An 18,413-nucleotide genomic window follows, 5' to 3' on the forward strand; every position below is an offset into this window, starting at 1 on the left:
GGATACTTCCTCTGAGACTCCCGTCACGGCCCCGCTTGAAAAGGTGACTTCGCTGACCCACTACCGGCGCATGCTGGTGTCCATCCTGTCCCTCTAACGTCAGTCCCCAGGGGAAAACATCTAGACACACACCTTTACAAGAGACGCCCACGAAAGCATCGTGCGAGCGGATGAAACCCCCCAAGGGGCTTTCTGTTTCTTATTCCGAACGCTAGAAGATCGCGCTCTACCTGCTTTATGTAGCGTAACTGGGATTCTGCAATTCCATGAATAAAAGACTCTGGTAAAGAGCTTCTCGGGTGTCCGTCGGCGGCCAGTTGAGCAGAAGCACCCCACAGCATTTCACGGACAGACGGGGGATTCAGGTCTATGTGGAAGTCAGCTGAAATCTTACAATTGTTCCTCACATCAAACAAAGCGAGATTGATAAAAAAGGGTTCAACCTGGAATGAAAACGAGGGCATGTTGAAGCGAAGACCTTTCAGTGGGGTGCGGGAGGGAAGACACACGACAAAACAATGTTTTTATTCCTCGAGGCGCGGTGATTACGGTTCTTTTCTGAGTATCACAGCTACGATGGCTTTCGGGCTCATTTGCATATAAGAAAGAGTATTCTAAAATAACAGGCTATCAAATGTTCACTTTTGTCAGGCGTAAATAATTTTACAAGTCATATGTTTTTTCTAATGCGTCAAACTCCGAAGGCACATTTAAAGCACGTCAATTGTTCTAAGAATAAAATGTAATTCTCGGTAGGTTTACTGACATTACTGAAAAATAACGCCAATGCTGTAGAATAGACCTAAATCTTCCCTTTTGTTATGCTACCGCTTACTTGATGATACATTTAATAAGTGCTAATATCCATCAACATCAAATTACGTGACAAAAGCTTTGCCCCGTCAGCAGTTTGGGAAGGCCACGATTCCTCCCTACAGATGGCATTTGAAAGCCGGTCACAAAGAGCAATTTTGTGCCAAACGGCATAAAGATTAACCCTTTATCCACAGAAAGTCTGCTGGTGCATTGCAGCTACTTTGGAAGGGAACAGATCCTCACGGTGGATACTTTTCAAAGACAAAGCCAGAACCAAAAACTAAAGATGAACAGAAAACGCCGTCTCTTTGGTGATTTAACATTTACGGTTGCAAGTATTTCTGAGTAACTCAAATGATCCGTGACAGCTACCAGTTACAGTTTTCTGTGAAGAACAAAATGAACTCACTCGAGGAGAACGAGTGAGGCTAGCTGACTGCAGAGCATCCGTATCCCCGCCTGGGGACACCCCGTGATGAGCCAGGTCACAGAAGAAGTCCTATTCTCTGGGAGAATTCGCAACAAGGAGGATTTTCCAGGTTCTGGGGACATGTCCCTTGTGAATTTCAACACCCTACTCTATCTGCTGTTTTGAACAGGTCAAGACGTTCAGGAATCCTCTCAAGATGAGACCATATTCATATTTTGGCCAAAGAGAAAAATACCAAATGACACGAAATGCCTCCGTGTCAAATCTATCATAGCGTATAGCAATGGAATTTGCATCCCATAAATCCGTTCTAGTGACAAAACAAAAACAGCATTTCCTCGATGCCCTGCTTTAAGGGAGGTGGAAGGACAAGTCATACATACATTTGTGGCTGGTCCTCCTGCATGGTCTCCAACTTGACCCAAGACATTGAAAGTTAAATCGTGGCAGTTTACCAGGAAACGTTTATTGCACTTTTCCTCGAATGGCTTTATATCAGGCTCGATTCCTGAAAAGTCCAACCTCTACAAAACAGAGGAGAAGAAGTCATTTTGTTAAAAAGAGGATTCCTAGGAACATAGGTCTTTAAGTAAAAACCGCAGAATCCTACAGTTTTCTATTCAGACTTCATTTGAACTTTTTATTTTATTTTTTTTTCACTCGGTAAGCCTTTGTAGAGCTCTTACACTAAGGTTCAAACACCGACGGAGAAATCCTAGAGGGAGATGATGAGACTCTGATCTAAGGCATTGGAAAAGTCACAGGTCTGTACCACGGCCGACAAAGCCCTGTAGGACGCGAGTCCCTACCTCCCCCGACTCCTCTGACCCCATCCCCCACCACTCTTGCCTCCCCCCACCCCCACGCTCGGTTCCAGCCACACTGGCCTCCTTGTTTGTTTCTCCAAGACCCCAAGTACACTCCCACCTCAGGGCCTTTGCACTTGCTGTTCTGTCAGTTAGATGCATGCCTTACTCCCTCATTTCATTCATGTCTCCGGTCAGTTGGCATTTCCACAGAGACCTTCCTTAACTCCCTATAGAGAACTGCACACTCTGACAGTCTATACACTCCCTTTCCTTGATTTAAGTTTTCTAACACGACTTTTTTTTGTATGTACTTAGCGGTGACGGGCCTTCCCCACAAAACATACATTCCAGGATGATAGAGATTTTTTTTTTGTCTTTTATGAGGTGTGCAGGGGGGCAAAAGTGCCACGAATGGACATGCGAGGCATCCAGAATAACACGGTGGTCCCTAATTGACTGTGCTGTTAGGAACTCAGCTGCGGAATAAAAAAGAATAGCAGATATGGGGGGAGGGGGAGTAGAGATGGTGAGCTCAGTGTGGGATGTGTTCGGTTGGAGTGAGGTTACTAAGTGGCTGGGAAAATAGCAGGGGTCTGGGCTGGAGATGTGAATTCGGGAGTCAGTGGTAACTAGACCCTGGGGACCACCTACGTTTAAATGATGAACAGAGGGAGAGGCGTCTGCTTCGAAAAGTGACAAACAATGAGCTCAGCTTCTCACAGAGCTGGGGGCTGTACCCTGGCTGCCAGAGAGAGAGAGACTTTTCTTAAATTACTGGTATTTCCAATTTTTTTTTTTTAAGGTTTAAAAACAGATATTGGGAGTCAAGGAATTCCTCTCGGCAAGGGAGGAGTCTGTCCCTCCTCAAAGAAACTCCTAGAATCCTCCTCTTCGGCTCCCACAGCTCAGGCGATCGGAGTCCATCCGTTTATTCTGAATATCCGAACAGATTTAACCAGATTTAACATCGGGAGGGGATGTCTGGATTGTGGCACAGCTCACTATACCAGAAGATCGGCGACCGGGGAGGCGGAAAGGACTCGGTGAACCGGAGTAGAATATACTGCCAATGTGGATAGCTCAAGCCAAGAAACCCAAGGCTTTTTCTCAATTGCCTAAGTAATTCAAGCCAAACCAGGTATTGTGCCGGAAGAATCTTGGATAATTACAGCCCTTCTGACCTAGCCGGCATCACTGACCCAAAAAAAATCCTCCTTCCACGGGCCTACCTATAACATTCGTACCTGAAAGCACCCTTTTCCTCCCGAGTCTATTTATCTACAAACCGAGCACAAATGTGTGGGACTAGACAGCTCCCTCTTGAACACTTATCTGTAAAGCCGGCTGAGGCCAGTCATTGCCATGGAGATCACTTCTAATTTCCGCCCATTTATCTGCTCTCCTTTCTATCTTCCCGAGACAGCGGAATTTGAGGGAAACTGGACTAAACCACCCCAGCCCCCAAATCCTTTCCCTTCTGAGGCCTCCAAGTACAGACGCTGGGACGCAGAGCCTTCCCCCAGGTCTGCCGCGGTGGTCTTTATGCTCTAAGGTCGGCGATAGAGAGTCTCTCTCAAGACATCGTACTGGGGTCAAAAGAGAAGGCTGATAGCATAGGATGATGGCACTTCACCCAGAAAAGGGACGCAACACATACGACACAGATTTCTCTGCAAGGACACTGCCTTCCCTACATTAAAATCAACCGTTTTGGGCGTCCAAGTGTCACTGCAATGGTGAAATTCTTCACCGACGATTGTAGCTCACTGATAACTGCTTTTATGCTTGAGTTCAGTTCCATGACCACAAAAACACTACACCACAAATTTTTTAAAGATACTGGATTGAGTTTCAACCACAGTCAATTGGCTTCTTTGTATACAAGGAAAGAGCCTGACATGTCCAATTAGAGCCCAGTCGTGTGGCGGGCGGGGGGGGGGGGGCGGGGCGGGGCGGGGCTCTATGAAAGGCTCAGGCTTGTTTGGAATCCGCAACTTTCTGAATGAGTATCTAAGAGCCAGTACTCCGAAGGTCCTACTGTACCCCCACCCCCTTTTTATTTAAATCACATAACTTACACAAGCAATCGAATATTGCTACGGAAAAAAAGTAGGAGAGGGGTGCCTGAGTGGCTCAGCCGGTTAAGCATCCGACGCTCGGTTTCGGCTCAGGTCATGATCTCACGGTTTTGTGAGTTCGAGCCCCACATCGGGCTCTCCACTGACAGCTCAGAGCCTGGAGCCTGCTTCAGATTCTGTGTCTCCCTCTCTCTCTCTGCCCCTCCCCAACTTGTGCTCTCTCTCAAAAATAAATAAACATTTATAAACTTTAAAAAAAAAGAAAGAAAAAAGGAGATAAAACATGTTTTAAAATTTTTCCTCCAAAATTATTTTCTCATATGGTATTTTTATTAAGGAAAAATGCCTGCATTATTGATAGACTATATACTTTTCCCATGTCAAATTAAAAAAAAAATTAAAAAACCGTTCGAAGCAGAAACAAAATCAGTCTTCCCCAAATTATATTTTTCTGATCTATTTTCACTGAGAAAAAAACATAAATGCTATTTATGTAATGCAAACTTTTCGATTGCAAAAAAAAATCCCAAAATTTTCATTATAAATCTCACTAGAAAAAAGTGGAAAAAGAATCCGTCTCTCCCCAAATAATTCCATTTTCTCGTGAAGTATGTTAAGAAAAATATTTGTAGGGGCGCCTGGGTGGCTCAGGTGGTTAAGCGTCCGACTCTTGGTTTCAGCTCAGGTCATGATCTCACAGTCATGAGATCGAGCCCTGCATCGGGCTCCCCGCGGAGCATGGAGCCCGGTTGGGATTCTCTGTCTTTCCCCCTCGCCCTGCCCCACTCTCTTCTCGCTCTCAAAATAAATGAACTTTTTAAAAAAGAAATATATCTGTAACACTTACATACTGTCGAGTTTTTCCATTTAAACAAATCAGCCTTTCAATGAGAAAATACAGAATTAAACATGAAGCGCACAGATCTTAGTACAAAAAGTGCCTCGCTCTCACGAAAGAGGTTAAAATACGCAACTGCCCGTAAACCTGCACATCCCCGCACTAATTTCCCCTTGAAGTGGGATCAAGCCAGACATGAACATCGAGAGTGGAAAATCAACCACATTTCTCATGGGACCTCTTTATACTGCAGAGATCTGCTGTCTCTGGATCACACTTGTATTTAATGGGTTAAAAGAGTACCAGCGCCATCTTTAAGGGTTCTTTAATTTATCTCTTTTGAGGAGTGAGATGAACTAAAAAGAATATAGGGAAGGAGGGGAAAAAAAAAAAAACAAACATGTGTATTCAGTCTCAAACTATTTGCATATGTGACAGTCCTCTTGAGGAAGTTAGCTGTTAAGCCACTTGTTCAAAGTGAACATGACAAATACAGAACAACAGGTATGAGCCGATGGTACAAAACATCAATGGTTCAACATTTCACAGATGTTGTTTACCTGACTAAGCGATGATTCTTTGATTATTTAAAGAAATAGGTCATTGATACCTGGACTTCCGAATCAAAAGAAAAGAGATTCTGTCTTCCGTCCCCTCTGCTGAGTTTATTTAGCTGTTCAGTTTCTCTGCCGTACTAAAATTAAAAATACACACACCGAACGTTACTTCATTTTCTTCAAAACAGTATTAAATAACATTTAAATATCTAGTGTAGGTGGGGCGCTTGGCTGGCTCTGTTGGGAGAGCGTGCGATTCCAGATCTGGGGGTCGTGAGTTCAAGCCCCGTGGTGGGTGTAGAGATTATTTTTAAAAAAATACCTAGTTTGTGAAACTACCCTCTGACAGATCTTCAAAAAATATACTATTTCCCAGTTCCATATAACTTAATGCAGATAAAAAAAACGTGTGCTTGGTGGAGAGTCACCATTGCTACGACCCATGATAAGCTATAGATCAGGTTCTTCTACCTTCTATGTGCCTCTCATAACATCAAGAATCTTGATCAACCCACCGTAGTACAAAAAAGGAATATAAGAGATTTGAATGCAAAAGAAAAACAAATGACAAAACACTATCTTCTCCACACCTACGGTGCTAGCCGTGGGATATCATATACAATTCCGATTCCATCGCTTGAGGAAAAACATAATGGGCTGTATAGCCTGGAATGTCAAAGACTCTGAAAGGATAGATTAAAATCTACAAAATCACAGAAAACCTAGATCAGGGGCTCATGAGCGTGTTCCTAAGTTTCGGAAAATTGCTGTGAAGTTTAAGAGAAGGGAAATTTTTTTCTTTTAAGAGAAGCGTAAATTTCAAGTAGAAAAAAATAACTTCTAAGCTTATGTAATTTAGTAGTCCAAGAAGAAGAATCAAGTGAAAATATCAACAGGTTTAACGAGGATTTAAATGAATAAATGGGTTATAAGCTTCTGCTCTACTATGGTATAGAGTCCACAGAGTAAAATATGTAACCTACTAAGATAGGTATGATAATCGCCTCTACACTTTCCAAGTTAAGCTCATTTCAAACTTCAAAGAGTGGAGTAATTAACACAAATGATGTCTGGTCACCAAAATCTTTCTCTGATGAAATTATTCATATACGCGCATGTATGTATTTACATACAGACAGAATATGTGATTTTCACATGAAATTAACAGATGCAGATCATTCGACTGAATATCACGTTCAATATGCATCAATACCCCTTGAACGAAGAATATTTATTTTATGAATGACATTAATAAAGTCACAAAAATTTAACAGTACCTCCTGCCATCTGGGGGGAAAAAAAAGATATTCTACACTGTTAGCAGGCCCTCGTAAATCCAACTGTAGGAGTGTAACTTTTCTCTTACAATCTCTACCTGTTTCACTAATTTGCTGTGGTTTTTAACTTAGAAATGACATTGCCAAATGGAATCCAGCATTAAAACTAATAGCTAATCCTGCGCTGTCTCAGTTGAAGGCAAGTTGCCATAAGAAAGATGTACCTTCATCAGTTCCGGATGCATACTCCTTTCCAAGCTGGCCATGATGTTCTCGGCTTTTCCTTGGCTGCTAGGTTCATCTTCTGCAAATTCATTAAAAGCAGATGTTCCAAACCATGCAGACCATTACTAATCACCTAAGAAGAATATCCTAACTATCTCTCCCACCCCATCCTCTCCTACTAGATTTACTGCAAAGAATTTTGATTATGAAAGCATGGGGAAAACTTTAATGGACTTTTGACAATCTGCCATGAATTCCCTATCCGTTTTAGTCTGGTGATATTTCATGTGTCAGAGCCCATGAAACATCAACCCTTCAAAACAAAAAAAAAAAAAAAAAAAGAAAGAAAGAAAGAAAATCTATCAACCTCCATAGTCACTTTTAATGAGGAAGTAGGTCAACCTTCAAGATTAAGAGTTCTGTATTTACCCTACACAAAGGACATTCCCATGGATTAAAGATAAGAGCTCTACCTCGATAATGAATCATTTAAAAATTCTGACCTTGTGTTGTTTCTACCGTCTCCTTTTTCTCTTGCACTAAACTGTCGGTATTGATCTGAATAATCTTTTTCAAAGTTAGCAACCATTCCTCCATTTCCTGCTCAGTCTCAGCAGCCAGATAATGGCTATACTTATCTAACATCTTGAGTTCGAATGCATGACGGCGCATTTTGGGGCACTAGAGAAAAAAAAGAAAAGAAAAAGAAAAAGCATGTGTCCAGTTAGTTACCTTTTCAATATTAGATTTCATTAGTTTATTTTTTACCTCTGCTCAGCACACATGCACGTCAATACTGTCATGAAAGAATTGCTTCTTTCAACAAGAAATAGAAACTCCCAGACGATGAATGACCATGTCAAATGTGCCATTTTCATTCCCCTCTATACTGGGCACAGTGCTACATGCACAAAGTTGGCATAAGACACGACTTGTTGACTGAGGATTATCACTTAAGGCCTTTTCCCATCTAGAGAATCGAACCACCAGCATCAAAATAAGCAAATGTTTTTAATTCTTTCTACCCTGCTTAAAGTTTTTCTTGCATATTTATAGATTTTCAAAATCAGCCCTTGGAAACAAGCTCCGATGTGCTTTGAAATAAACCTGGCACTTGCTTTCTATCACACCATAAAACGAGGTTTCGATACCTAATTCACGTTACTGTGCATAACATGAAATGCATCACAATAGCTTAAAAGAAGACTATGGTTGGTTCACATTAAATTGTGGCTCTCAGTAAAAATTATGGGAATGACCTATGCTGAATACTAGCGCAGAAGGAAAATAAAAGCCTCCTCCTCTCGTCAAACATGATGACACATTCTTTTACATTACCACCTTCTCTGTCATGACAAAAGAAATGACACACTCTCCCCGCTCCCCACTACCTCAGCATTAATTTCAAGAAAGGCTCATGAATCAGTCATTTTCCACCACGTGGTCATCATTCAAGAAGGAACCAACAAAGTTCCTCCTTCTCATCTTCAAAGTATAGCAAAGCATGAAATCAAACGGCGGTAGCAAATCAGCAAGATTTATATATTTGAAAATATTTGGGAGGGGGAATCATAAATGCAAGGAGAAAGCAGCGGCTGGGAACATTATAAAGGACGGTCAATCTGGACTGGAGCTAATCGAGAAAATCTAGGAATCACGTAGCTTCTTTATTCCAGTAAGATAAGAAAGCTGTAGCTTTCTGTATGTAGGTAACTTTTATTTACATAGATCTTTATATATTTTTTAAATGATTATTTTGAGAGAGAGGGAGGGAGCGTGCACGTGCACGCACCCACACATACACGTACGCAGACTCACGTGCAAGCTGGGGAGGGGCAGGGCGGGGGGGGGGGGTGAGGGTGGGGGGGGTGGTGGTGAGGGCGGGGAGGGGAGAGAATCCCAAGCAGGCTCCATGCTGTCAGCGCGGAGCCCGACATGGGGCTCCACCTCATGAACCGTGAGACCGTGACCTGAGCCAAAATCAAGACCCAGATGCTCAACCGACTGAGCCACCCAGGCGACCCAGATCTTGTTATTTTTTAAAGTGTTTTCTATTCGATCCACATGACAATCTCATTTGAGTTGAATTCATAGTAAGTGGGATTGATAATAAGATTCAGGCAGGATGAGGACACTGAACCAGCATCTCCTGCCTCTTCATCCGCTGGCTCTGTAGTGATGGCTCCATCTCTCGACCAATCGACTTCCTGCTTACACCATCTGTCTGCCCTGTCTCCCATTGCATCTTTGTCCATGCCCCCTCAGTAACTCAAATCAGCAAACACTTGTGAAGCCTCTACTCAGTCCACAACGCTGCTAATTATTACAGGGGACAGAGACATGAATAAGAGACAGTCCCTCTAATCCCAACATGAGCGGAGTAGAGTATAACATGAGCTGTATAAGGGGTGCAGGGGGCATGAGGTTAGAAAGCGGGGTGAGGCCAAATCACTGTAACCCGTAAGGTCACAGTAAGAGGTTTAGCTCTCCCACTGCAAGATAATAAATCAAGAACCAAGAGGTTTTAAGTAGACAAGTGAAGGACCCTATCTATGTCCGAGGAAGATGGGCTGCCACAAAATAACACATCAGAAGGCAGGAAGGCAAGACTCTAGGCAAGAGCAGACAAAAAGGAGAACCAGAGGAAGGGAACGGAAAGAAGGGAAGAGATCAAGAAGCACTTCGGAGCCAGACTCCGACTGAATACTGGCACAGAGCGAGAACAGGTTCCTGGTGTAAATGTTTTGGTGGATGGAGATGCCACTGACCAAGACAGAAAAATGCTGACGTTCTTAACAGTTGATTGATAACCCTCTTCAAGAAAGAGGAGGAGGGGCGCCTGGCTGGCTCAGTCGGTTAAGCGCCCGACTCTGGCTCAGGTCATGGTCTCAAGGTTCGTGAGTTCGAGCCTCGCATCAGTACAGAGCCTGCTTCTGATCCTCTGTCTCCCTCTCTCAGCCACTCCCTGGCGAGTGCGTGTGTGTGTGCGCGCACACGTGCGCAGGCATGCGTGGGCTCTCTTTCTCTCTCAAAAAATAACAAACATTTAAAAAAAGAAGAAGAAGAAAGAGAAGAAAAGATAACGTCTATAGCCTCACCTGAACAACGTCGATGCAGGCGTCCAGGTAGATGCAACCTTTAGATTCTTTTGAATTTTTCTCATCTTTATAGGAATTGAGAATATATGAACCATCAGGAAGTTGAGTCAAGTAAAAATACCGTCTCTTGAATACCTACAGGGGAAAACCCAGCAATGATACATTTGTTACATATACAATGCATTTGAACAGCTTATTTGAACTAAAAACCTTGAAGGGCTTGCCACAGTCATTACATCTGGACAATCATCAGACAACTCTGAGAAGTCATCAGGAATTACAATTATCTTCACTTTCTTAAGATGAGAAAGTTCAAGCCAAGTGATTTCCTCTCAGTTAATCTAGAGAAGACCTTTTTTTGTTTTTTTGTTTTTTAACACATTTTAACACTTTATTTTTTTTTTTTTAAAGATTTTTAAGGAATCTCTACACACAACGTGGGGCTCGAACCTACAACCCCGAGATCAAGAGTCATGTGCTTTTCTGAGTGGGTCAGCCAGGCGCCCCTGCTTTAACACTTTAAAGTTGATAAGGCATTGGGGCACCTGGGTGGCTCAGTTAAGCGCCCACCTCTTGATTTTGGGTCAGGTCACGATCTCATGGTTTGTGAGTTCGAGCCCCACGGGAGGGGGTCTGTGCGGACAGTGCGGAGCCTGCTTGGGATTCTGTCTCCCTCTCTCTCTGCCCTTCCCCTGCTTGCTTGCTATCTCTCTCTCTCAAAATAACTGAAAATAAGCTTTTTAAAAAGTCAAGTCTATAAAGCATTTTTGTATCTGACTCACTGTCCGTTTCACTGTAGCGTCCTTTCCCCCATTTAATTGCAAAAACTATGAGTGGGTTCTCATAATTCCATTCACATCACCACAAATCCAAGCACAAATACAAAAATATTCTGGAAGTTTGAAGAAAAAGACAGACATGTACGGCGAAAAAATAAAAATACAAAATGTATATACATACACATAGCCCCCATGATGCATTTTCATCTCACCGGCACACCTTAGTGGACTCGCCTATATTGTCCCATGTCCTCATTTCTGGAAGCCCAGCCTAGAATGTACTTGCAGGGAAACAGGGAGAGTCACTGCTTGCCTCCCAGTTGTCCCCCGAGTGCCCAGAATGCTGAGATCTGAGTCAATAAGCCCAATGGGATTGTGATTTGAAATCAGGCATTCACAACAGTTACGGAGGAACCTTTCACTACCAACTCACAGCAAAACCCACAGGAACGGGGAGAAGGAGGTAGACAGTCGGATTTGTTCTTGCTGGCCCTCTAGGCTCCCTTACGAAGTCTTAGACCTGATCAAAGAGGTTGAAGGGGGGATTTGGAGCTCTCTGATGAGCCTATGCTTCTTTTAATAAGCCACGGCCTGGAGACTGTGTCAAGCATCTGTTCTGGTAAAATTCCCCAGGATGCTGGATCTAACATCATTCCAGGGTGGGAATGGGTGGGAATGGAAAGAGGCTGGGACACAGGCTCTTGGCGATTATTGAGGAAGCACTTTCTTATGCTTCTTGTCTTACAGAAGTTGGCTTTAAGATTTAAGCTTGCCACTTCCAATCACCCATCTGATTATCCAGTACAGTCTCAGACTATTTGAAGAACTTTAATTATGGAAAGAGTATTATTTGGCAAGATCATTCTCGAAAATGACAATTTCTGGCCAAGTATTTGAAATACCAACAATTTATTTTTCCATAGCATGAATAAGCAAATATATATACATTTTAAGGGGCATTTCTTTTTAGGAAAATCAATGAAGAGAAATAGCAACGCTCGTAATTAATTTCGACTTGTTTCAGTATCACTGATTTTAGAACGAATGACAAAAATATACCAGTGCGAGGAACACCCTAACAGGTTAGACTGGTAAATGCTACGGCTTCTATTTCAGGGAGCGGCCATGTGGGTTTGTAGATCAACAGAAAGGAGTCCAAACAGAAAATTATCACTTTGTTTTGCAACGCCAATCAAGCAAATATTACTACGAAGGTACAGAAAGTGTGTGTGCGTGATCTCACAATATGAGGATATATACTTCTCATATTTCATTCACCTACATTTAAGTTTACAGGAGCTATAGCTGAAGAAACCTAGATTCATATATAAGGAAAACGTTTATCACAGTGCTGATTTTATACACACACAAATACATACACACAGCTGACTCTTGAACAACGTGGTTTTGAACTGCCCGGGTCCACTTACACATGGATTTTTTTTTTTAAACACATTACCATACTGTAAATGTATTTTCTCTTCCTTATGACTTTCTTAATAACATTTTCTTTTCTCTATTGTAAGAATACAGTATATAATACATATCACATACAAAACATGTGTTAATTGACTGCCTATGTTATCCACAAGACTTCAGGTCAACGAGTTATCAGTAATTAAGTTTTCGGGAAGCCAAAACTTACATAGGGATTTTCCACTGCGCAGGGGGTCGGCGCCCCTAACCCGTTCCCCACTTCCCTGCACTGTTCAAGTCAACTGTATATGTTTGCTTATTTTCATGACAATGGTTCGTATCTGTTATTTACATGATGAGACCAGGGGTGCTGGGTGGCTCGGCTGAGCATCTGACTCTTGATTTTGGCTCAGGTCATGATCCCAGGGTCGTGGAATCGAGCCCTACCAGCCCGGGCTCCATGCTCATCATAGAGCCTGCTTAGGATTCTCTCTCCCTTTCCCTCTGCCCCTCTCCCCTACATGTGCTCTCTCTCTAAAATAAAAATCGGGGCGCCTGGGTGGCTCAGTTGGTTAAGCTCCGATTTCGGCTCAGGTCACGATCTCACAGCTCATGGGTTCGAGCCCCGCATGGGGCTCTGTGCTGACAACTCGGAGCCTGGAGCCTGCTTCGGATTCTGTGTCTCCCTCTCTCCTTGCCCCTCCCCCACTCACGCTCGGTGTCTCTCTCTCTCTCTCTCTCAAAAACAAACAAACATTTAAAAAACTTCTAACAAAAATAATTTTTAAAAATAATAAATAAATGAAAATGATGAGACCAGACAACCTAAAACGACACACTGTGCCCAAAGGAACAAAACACCCCTGTTTCAAAGCTATTACAGTAATTATGCATGGCACAAATGAAAGCACATTTCCCAGGTGAAAATTACAACCCCATTAGAATCTGACCTGTGATTCAAACCTAAAACTCGAGTAGAATCCACTTGCAGAGTCCATAGCCAGCAACAAAGAGAGTGGCAAGGGAAAGGAAAACACAGAGCAAAACATTTGTGGTACGGAGTCAAATTATAGTCCGTGAAATTTTTTTTTCACGTACAGCTGCCTCACCAAGCAAAGACGTTTTGTGGCAGCCGCCACTTCCAATATTAGCAAAGCACATCATTACAATAGAGAGGGAAAGGGATCTGAAATTACAGTAAATCACTTCCTGTAACATTGCAATTATGTCTAAATGGGGGTACTGAGGTAGGTAGCTCATGAATCCGGGGAGAAAACAGATGCCTGCAAATCCTCTGACCTTGCTTCTCGGCCAGCACGCCTGCTCACCAGCATGAAGCTGTCCTCAAGACTCTGCTTCTCGGCTTCCTCGCTTGTAAAATGGGATCCGGCCACGGGATCTATACGACCATTTTTTTTTTTTTTCACAATCTACAAATAATTGTATCGAAACTGAACAAGTAACACAGCAGCCTTCCTAGGGTAGGGGCCACCCTCTCCAAGCAATTTCTCACGGGCTCGAAATGCAATTGGTACAGGAAGGAATTTTAAGTCATTTCTATGGAAATCAGGCTCTGCAACAACAGATCTGAAAGATCTGGAAGATCTCTTCTCATCCTAAGAGTCTGGGCTATATGTCGGGTTTCAACTTCTGGGGAGCTGTTAAAATAAGGACTATATCGGGGCGCCTGGGTGGCTCAGTCGGTTAAGTGTTCAGCTCTTGGTTTCAGCTCAGGTCATGATCTCACGGTTCTTGGGATCGAGCCCCGGGTCAGGCTCTGTGCTGACAGTGCGGAGCCTGCTTGAGATTTTCTTTCTCCCTCTCTCTCTGCCCCTCCCCTGCTTGTGCTCTCTCTCTCAAAATAAATAAATATGAAAAAAAAATTTTAATTAAAAATAATAAAATAAAATAAGGACTATATCAAACAGTGGCAATTACTCTGTCTCATACCTCTCATTCTGCAGCCCTCAAGTCCTTTGTAACCAACAGCTAATTCTGTTAATGTCACTGGAGATAATAAGCTAATTAGCCACACTTTACTTAACAGCAAACTGAGCGACCAACAGCTCACTCAAGTTTACATACGCAAGTCAAGGGCAGAACTAGAATCAGGGGCACCTGGGTGGCTCAGTCGGTTAAATGTCCGACTTCGGCTTAGGTCAAGATCTCGTGGGTTCACATCCCACGTCGGGCTCTGTGCTGACAGCTCAGAGCCTGGAGCCTGCTTCAGATTCCGTCTCCCTCCCTCTCTGCCCCTCCTCTGCTTGCACTCTCTCTCAAAAATACATAAACACACAAACAAAAAAGAACTAGAATCAGAAGGCTAGGAGGATGACAAAGAAAGCCTTGCCCAAACCCTCCAATGGCTTCCCATCGAAGACCACAAGCCCTCACCATAGCCTACGATGATGATGTACGTGATCTGGCCTCAGATGACCTCTTGGGCTTTATTTCTAATTATGCTACTCGAGCTACACCGGCTTACCTGCTGTTCCTCAAACACCCCCACGCAAGTGCCCTTGGGTCTTTGCACTTTCTGTTTCCTTGGCCTGGAATCCTCTTCCTCCCCATATCCACACAGTTCACTCTGTTACTTCTAAGAGGACCACCTGCCCTCGTGATGGCGCAACATTCTATCTTTTTCAATCAGCAATCGCTAGCCAAATATATCTTCTTCATCCGTTTTGTTTATTCGCTGCCTGGCCCTTTCAGTCTGCTAAGGCCCACATCTCATCCATTGCTACATCCCCAGTACCTACAACGGCACCTGCAGACTCAATACAAGCTTGCAAAAGAAATGATGAATGAATGAGCAATTCATTCCCCAGTACAGATTCTCCAGTGGTTGCATCCAATAGAATGGTATTTCTCTGTACTGTCCGTATTCTTCTTCCTCCTCCTCGCCTTTATTGTTTTTCCTAGATGGTGGACACAGCTGAAAATTGCCCCACCTTATTCAGTGAGGAGCCTGGATCCTGACGAGCGGCCCACTCAGACCACCCAGAAGAGTAACACAGAAAGGAAGCCAGAAGAGGTAATTCTCTGGGATCGAGTCTTGCCAAGTCTCCTTAAAACCCTGAGCTGTCTGGATGACAACCTTTGAAACATTTACCACATGACCCTTTCTGGAGCCAGAACAAAGGCTTTCTGTCACTCAGCTGAATCAAAGATGGAGGGTAGGAAAGTTCGAGCACGAAGTATCCTCAAGTCAGGAGAGCCTTTTATCGTGCGATCTACCAAGTCTCAAGAGTGTTCACGTACGTGCGTTACCTAGAGGGTAATTTCTTTACTGCTAGATTACATGAACCAGGAGCCCTGAGAGAGAATGCTCTGAACGATTTAGCAAAGTAGGTAGGCAAAGTAGGTGGGCCAGGAGCGATGTGGGAACGGGGCTGGAGAAGCTTACTTGACCGATGGCTCAGAACAGAAGACAAGGGGCAGCGAGGAAGCGGAGAAGGCAGGAGAGCAAGACGACAGAAACCCTACCAGTACGTTGGCCACCTAATATATCACCTATCTCTCTTCACCCTATCATTTTACAGTCCTACCAGATTTTAATATATCACATAGGTCTACCCTCTGGGAAACTGGTTACATATCAAATAGCTTTCTTTTTTCTTTTTTCTTTTTTTTTTTTAAAAGAACTCCACCATATCTGGGCACCGGAGATTTTTTTTTAACTACTTAGTCTGAAGCGAAGTCTACTGGGAAAGGTCTACAAATCTGCCCTTCTCATTGTGGACGGGTTACTTTATCAGCTTTATTTCAGTGGTTCACGGCCCTGCTCAAATTTTTGGCGACCCTCAATCACCCGCAGGGTAGGGCGCACATGACCGATCCCACATTCAAGGTGTTCCCACAATCCTAATAATCTAAATCTAAATAATCTAAAATAATACAAACGGCTGACATCTGTGGAGGGGTTAGCACTTAATCGTCCTAACGACCTTGTATGAGGATTACTATTACCATCTCATGTTACAGAGGAGAAACTGAGGCACAGGGTGACACCAATGGATCCAATGAAATTTGTCCTCCCAAGACTAGCCAACTTCCCCTAACACACTTGCCCTGTACGTATTGCCTCCAACACCCACCTCCTGATTTCCTTCCTTTGAGGCCCTACCCCCTTCAAAAAGCCTCCTCTGACTTCAGACCACAGTGAGCTGGACTCACAGAACACTTGGTCTCTGTACCACCTTTAAACAATATATTATTTTTTTAAGTAAACTCTAACGCCCCGTGTGGGGCTCGAACTCACCACCCCGCAATCAAGAGTCACACGTTCTACAGACTCAGCCAGCCAGGCACCCTGTATGCCATTTTTATTGGGCGTCTCATCTCCCTGAATAGGTTTTAAGTTCTACATGTGAAACTTTTCTCTACCCTTTGCAATGCTAACACCTTGAGGGGTGCCTGGGTGGCTCAGTCAGTTAAGCATCCGACTTCGGCTCAGGTCATGATCTCACAGCTCGTGAGTTCGAGCCCTGCGTCGGGCTCCGTGCTGACAGCTCAGAACCTGGAGCCGGCTTCAGATTCTATGTCTCTCTCTCTCTCTCTCTCTCTGCCACTCCCCTGCTCATGCTCTGTCACTCTCTCTCCCTCAAAAATAAATAAACATTAAAAAAAATTTTTTTAACCAAATTAGTGAGAAATCCCTTACCCATAAAATGACGACAATCTGTTTGTTCTAATAAACATAGTGACCTTGGCCTCCCAGAAATTCTTCTAATATCGTATGTGCTTTCTTTCTTGGGTAAAACTCCCTCGATCTGTTGTTCTCCCAACACAGAAGGGAAAAAAACCCTCCTGTAACAGTCAAAGAATAAGTGAGGACTTTTTGACTCTGGATATATAACAAATGGCTCTCTTTTGTGCAAACAAGAAAAGGGGGAGGGGGCAGCAGAAGTGAGTCATACATCAAGCAGTTGAACTTACAACCCCGATAACATACCAAGACACTTCAACGTTTAATTGCTAAGAATGGGGAGGAGGAACTAGAGGAATGCGACCAAATTGAGCCAAAAAGAGGCATAAAGGTGGGTGTCCCAGGGGTTGGCCAAGAATCTGCCTTTTTTTTTTTTTTTTAATGAAAAACCACCCTCAAGATCAGACTCTTCCCTATTCCATAGATCATTATATCCCCTAGGAAAAATAGCTCTAAATACCAGCGGAAGGTCAAATCCAACATCATAGCTATCTAGTCCACATTAAACTGCCTCCACCGATATGGAAAGGAGCTGAAAAAAGCAGATGTTTCTAGCGGTTACTTGAGAGAGAATGTAAATGAACAGGTTTCTGTCAAGATTGGCGTTTCTGTCTAAGAGATCATTTATTCTCAATGCTATCTTAAACTATTCTCCAAAACTTTTCCAGGAACTGAAGAGTGGCAGTGGGGTGTGTTCTCATTAACTAGAAAGTACAAATTGAGGAAATTAATCACCGATGACAAGGCTTGTCTTGTTTTAACATGAACACCAAGAGCAGAGCAGATCATAAGCTCTGAGTAAAATAGTCGCTGAGAACAGACAACCCCCGAGAGCTGCGCGACGCCAGCAGCCTCCTCGGTGAAAGGAAGCCATCAGGCACCGAAAACTGTGACTTGTGCCCTAATGCACATCATGACCAGCTTTCCTGCAGCCTGGGCTCCTCACGACTAATATCCCAGCCAACAACGGAGAGGCTCAGCAAGCACTTCAGGGAAAATCATGACAATGGCAGAAAATGATATAGACACGATCTTAACCAACCTGAGCTGGAGGAAAGGCGTGTGTTGGGGAAAATGCACATTTTTATTCCATAAATAGGGAGTCTCCTAGTCTTCGCATATGAAGAAATCAGCTTAGATCCTTCACCAGCCCCTTTTCCATAGAGCCCATCACTATCAACTTGAATGTTCTTGCAAAACTGTCTAGCACCTCGCTAGGGAGGATTAACTTTCTGAAGCAGCCTATATATGAATGACTTTAGCTACATTATTTATGTCACATGACAGATCATGTGGTTGCTTTCTCAAAAGACCTTATAAAGTAGGAGCCTCTTTTTTTAATGTTTATTTATTTTTGAGAGAGAGAGAGAGAGAATGAGCAG

At 43.3% G+C, this 18,413-nt stretch overlaps 1 protein-coding gene across 4 annotated transcripts in view; it reads right to left on the reverse strand.

Moving 5' to 3' along the window:
• Positions 1 to 18,413, reverse strand: part of DOCK11 (dedicator of cytokinesis 11) — a 199,830-nt gene that overhangs the window by 122,497 nt on the left and 58,920 nt on the right. For all 4 annotated transcript variants that reach the window (XM_081792433.1, XM_081792431.1, XM_081792430.1 and 1 more), the window contains exons 7-12: positions 10,129 to 10,263; positions 7,534 to 7,711; positions 7,030 to 7,109; positions 5,582 to 5,665; positions 1,630 to 1,770; positions 231 to 443 (exon numbers count right to left, since the gene is read on the reverse strand). In XM_081792433.1, coding sequence (XP_081648559.1) covers positions 231 to 443; positions 1,630 to 1,770; positions 5,582 to 5,665; positions 7,030 to 7,109; positions 7,534 to 7,711; positions 10,129 to 10,263 — 831 coding nt within the window. The remainder of the gene's footprint in view (positions 1 to 230; positions 444 to 1,629; positions 1,771 to 5,581; positions 5,666 to 7,029; positions 7,110 to 7,533; positions 7,712 to 10,128; positions 10,264 to 18,413) is intronic.

The sequence above is a fragment of the Panthera onca genome, chromosome X (assembly GCF_046562875.1).
Source record: "Panthera onca isolate mPanOnc1 chromosome X, mPanOnc1 haplotype 2, whole genome shotgun sequence".
In the NCBI taxonomy this organism is placed as follows: domain Eukaryota; kingdom Metazoa; phylum Chordata; class Mammalia; order Carnivora; family Felidae; genus Panthera; species Panthera onca.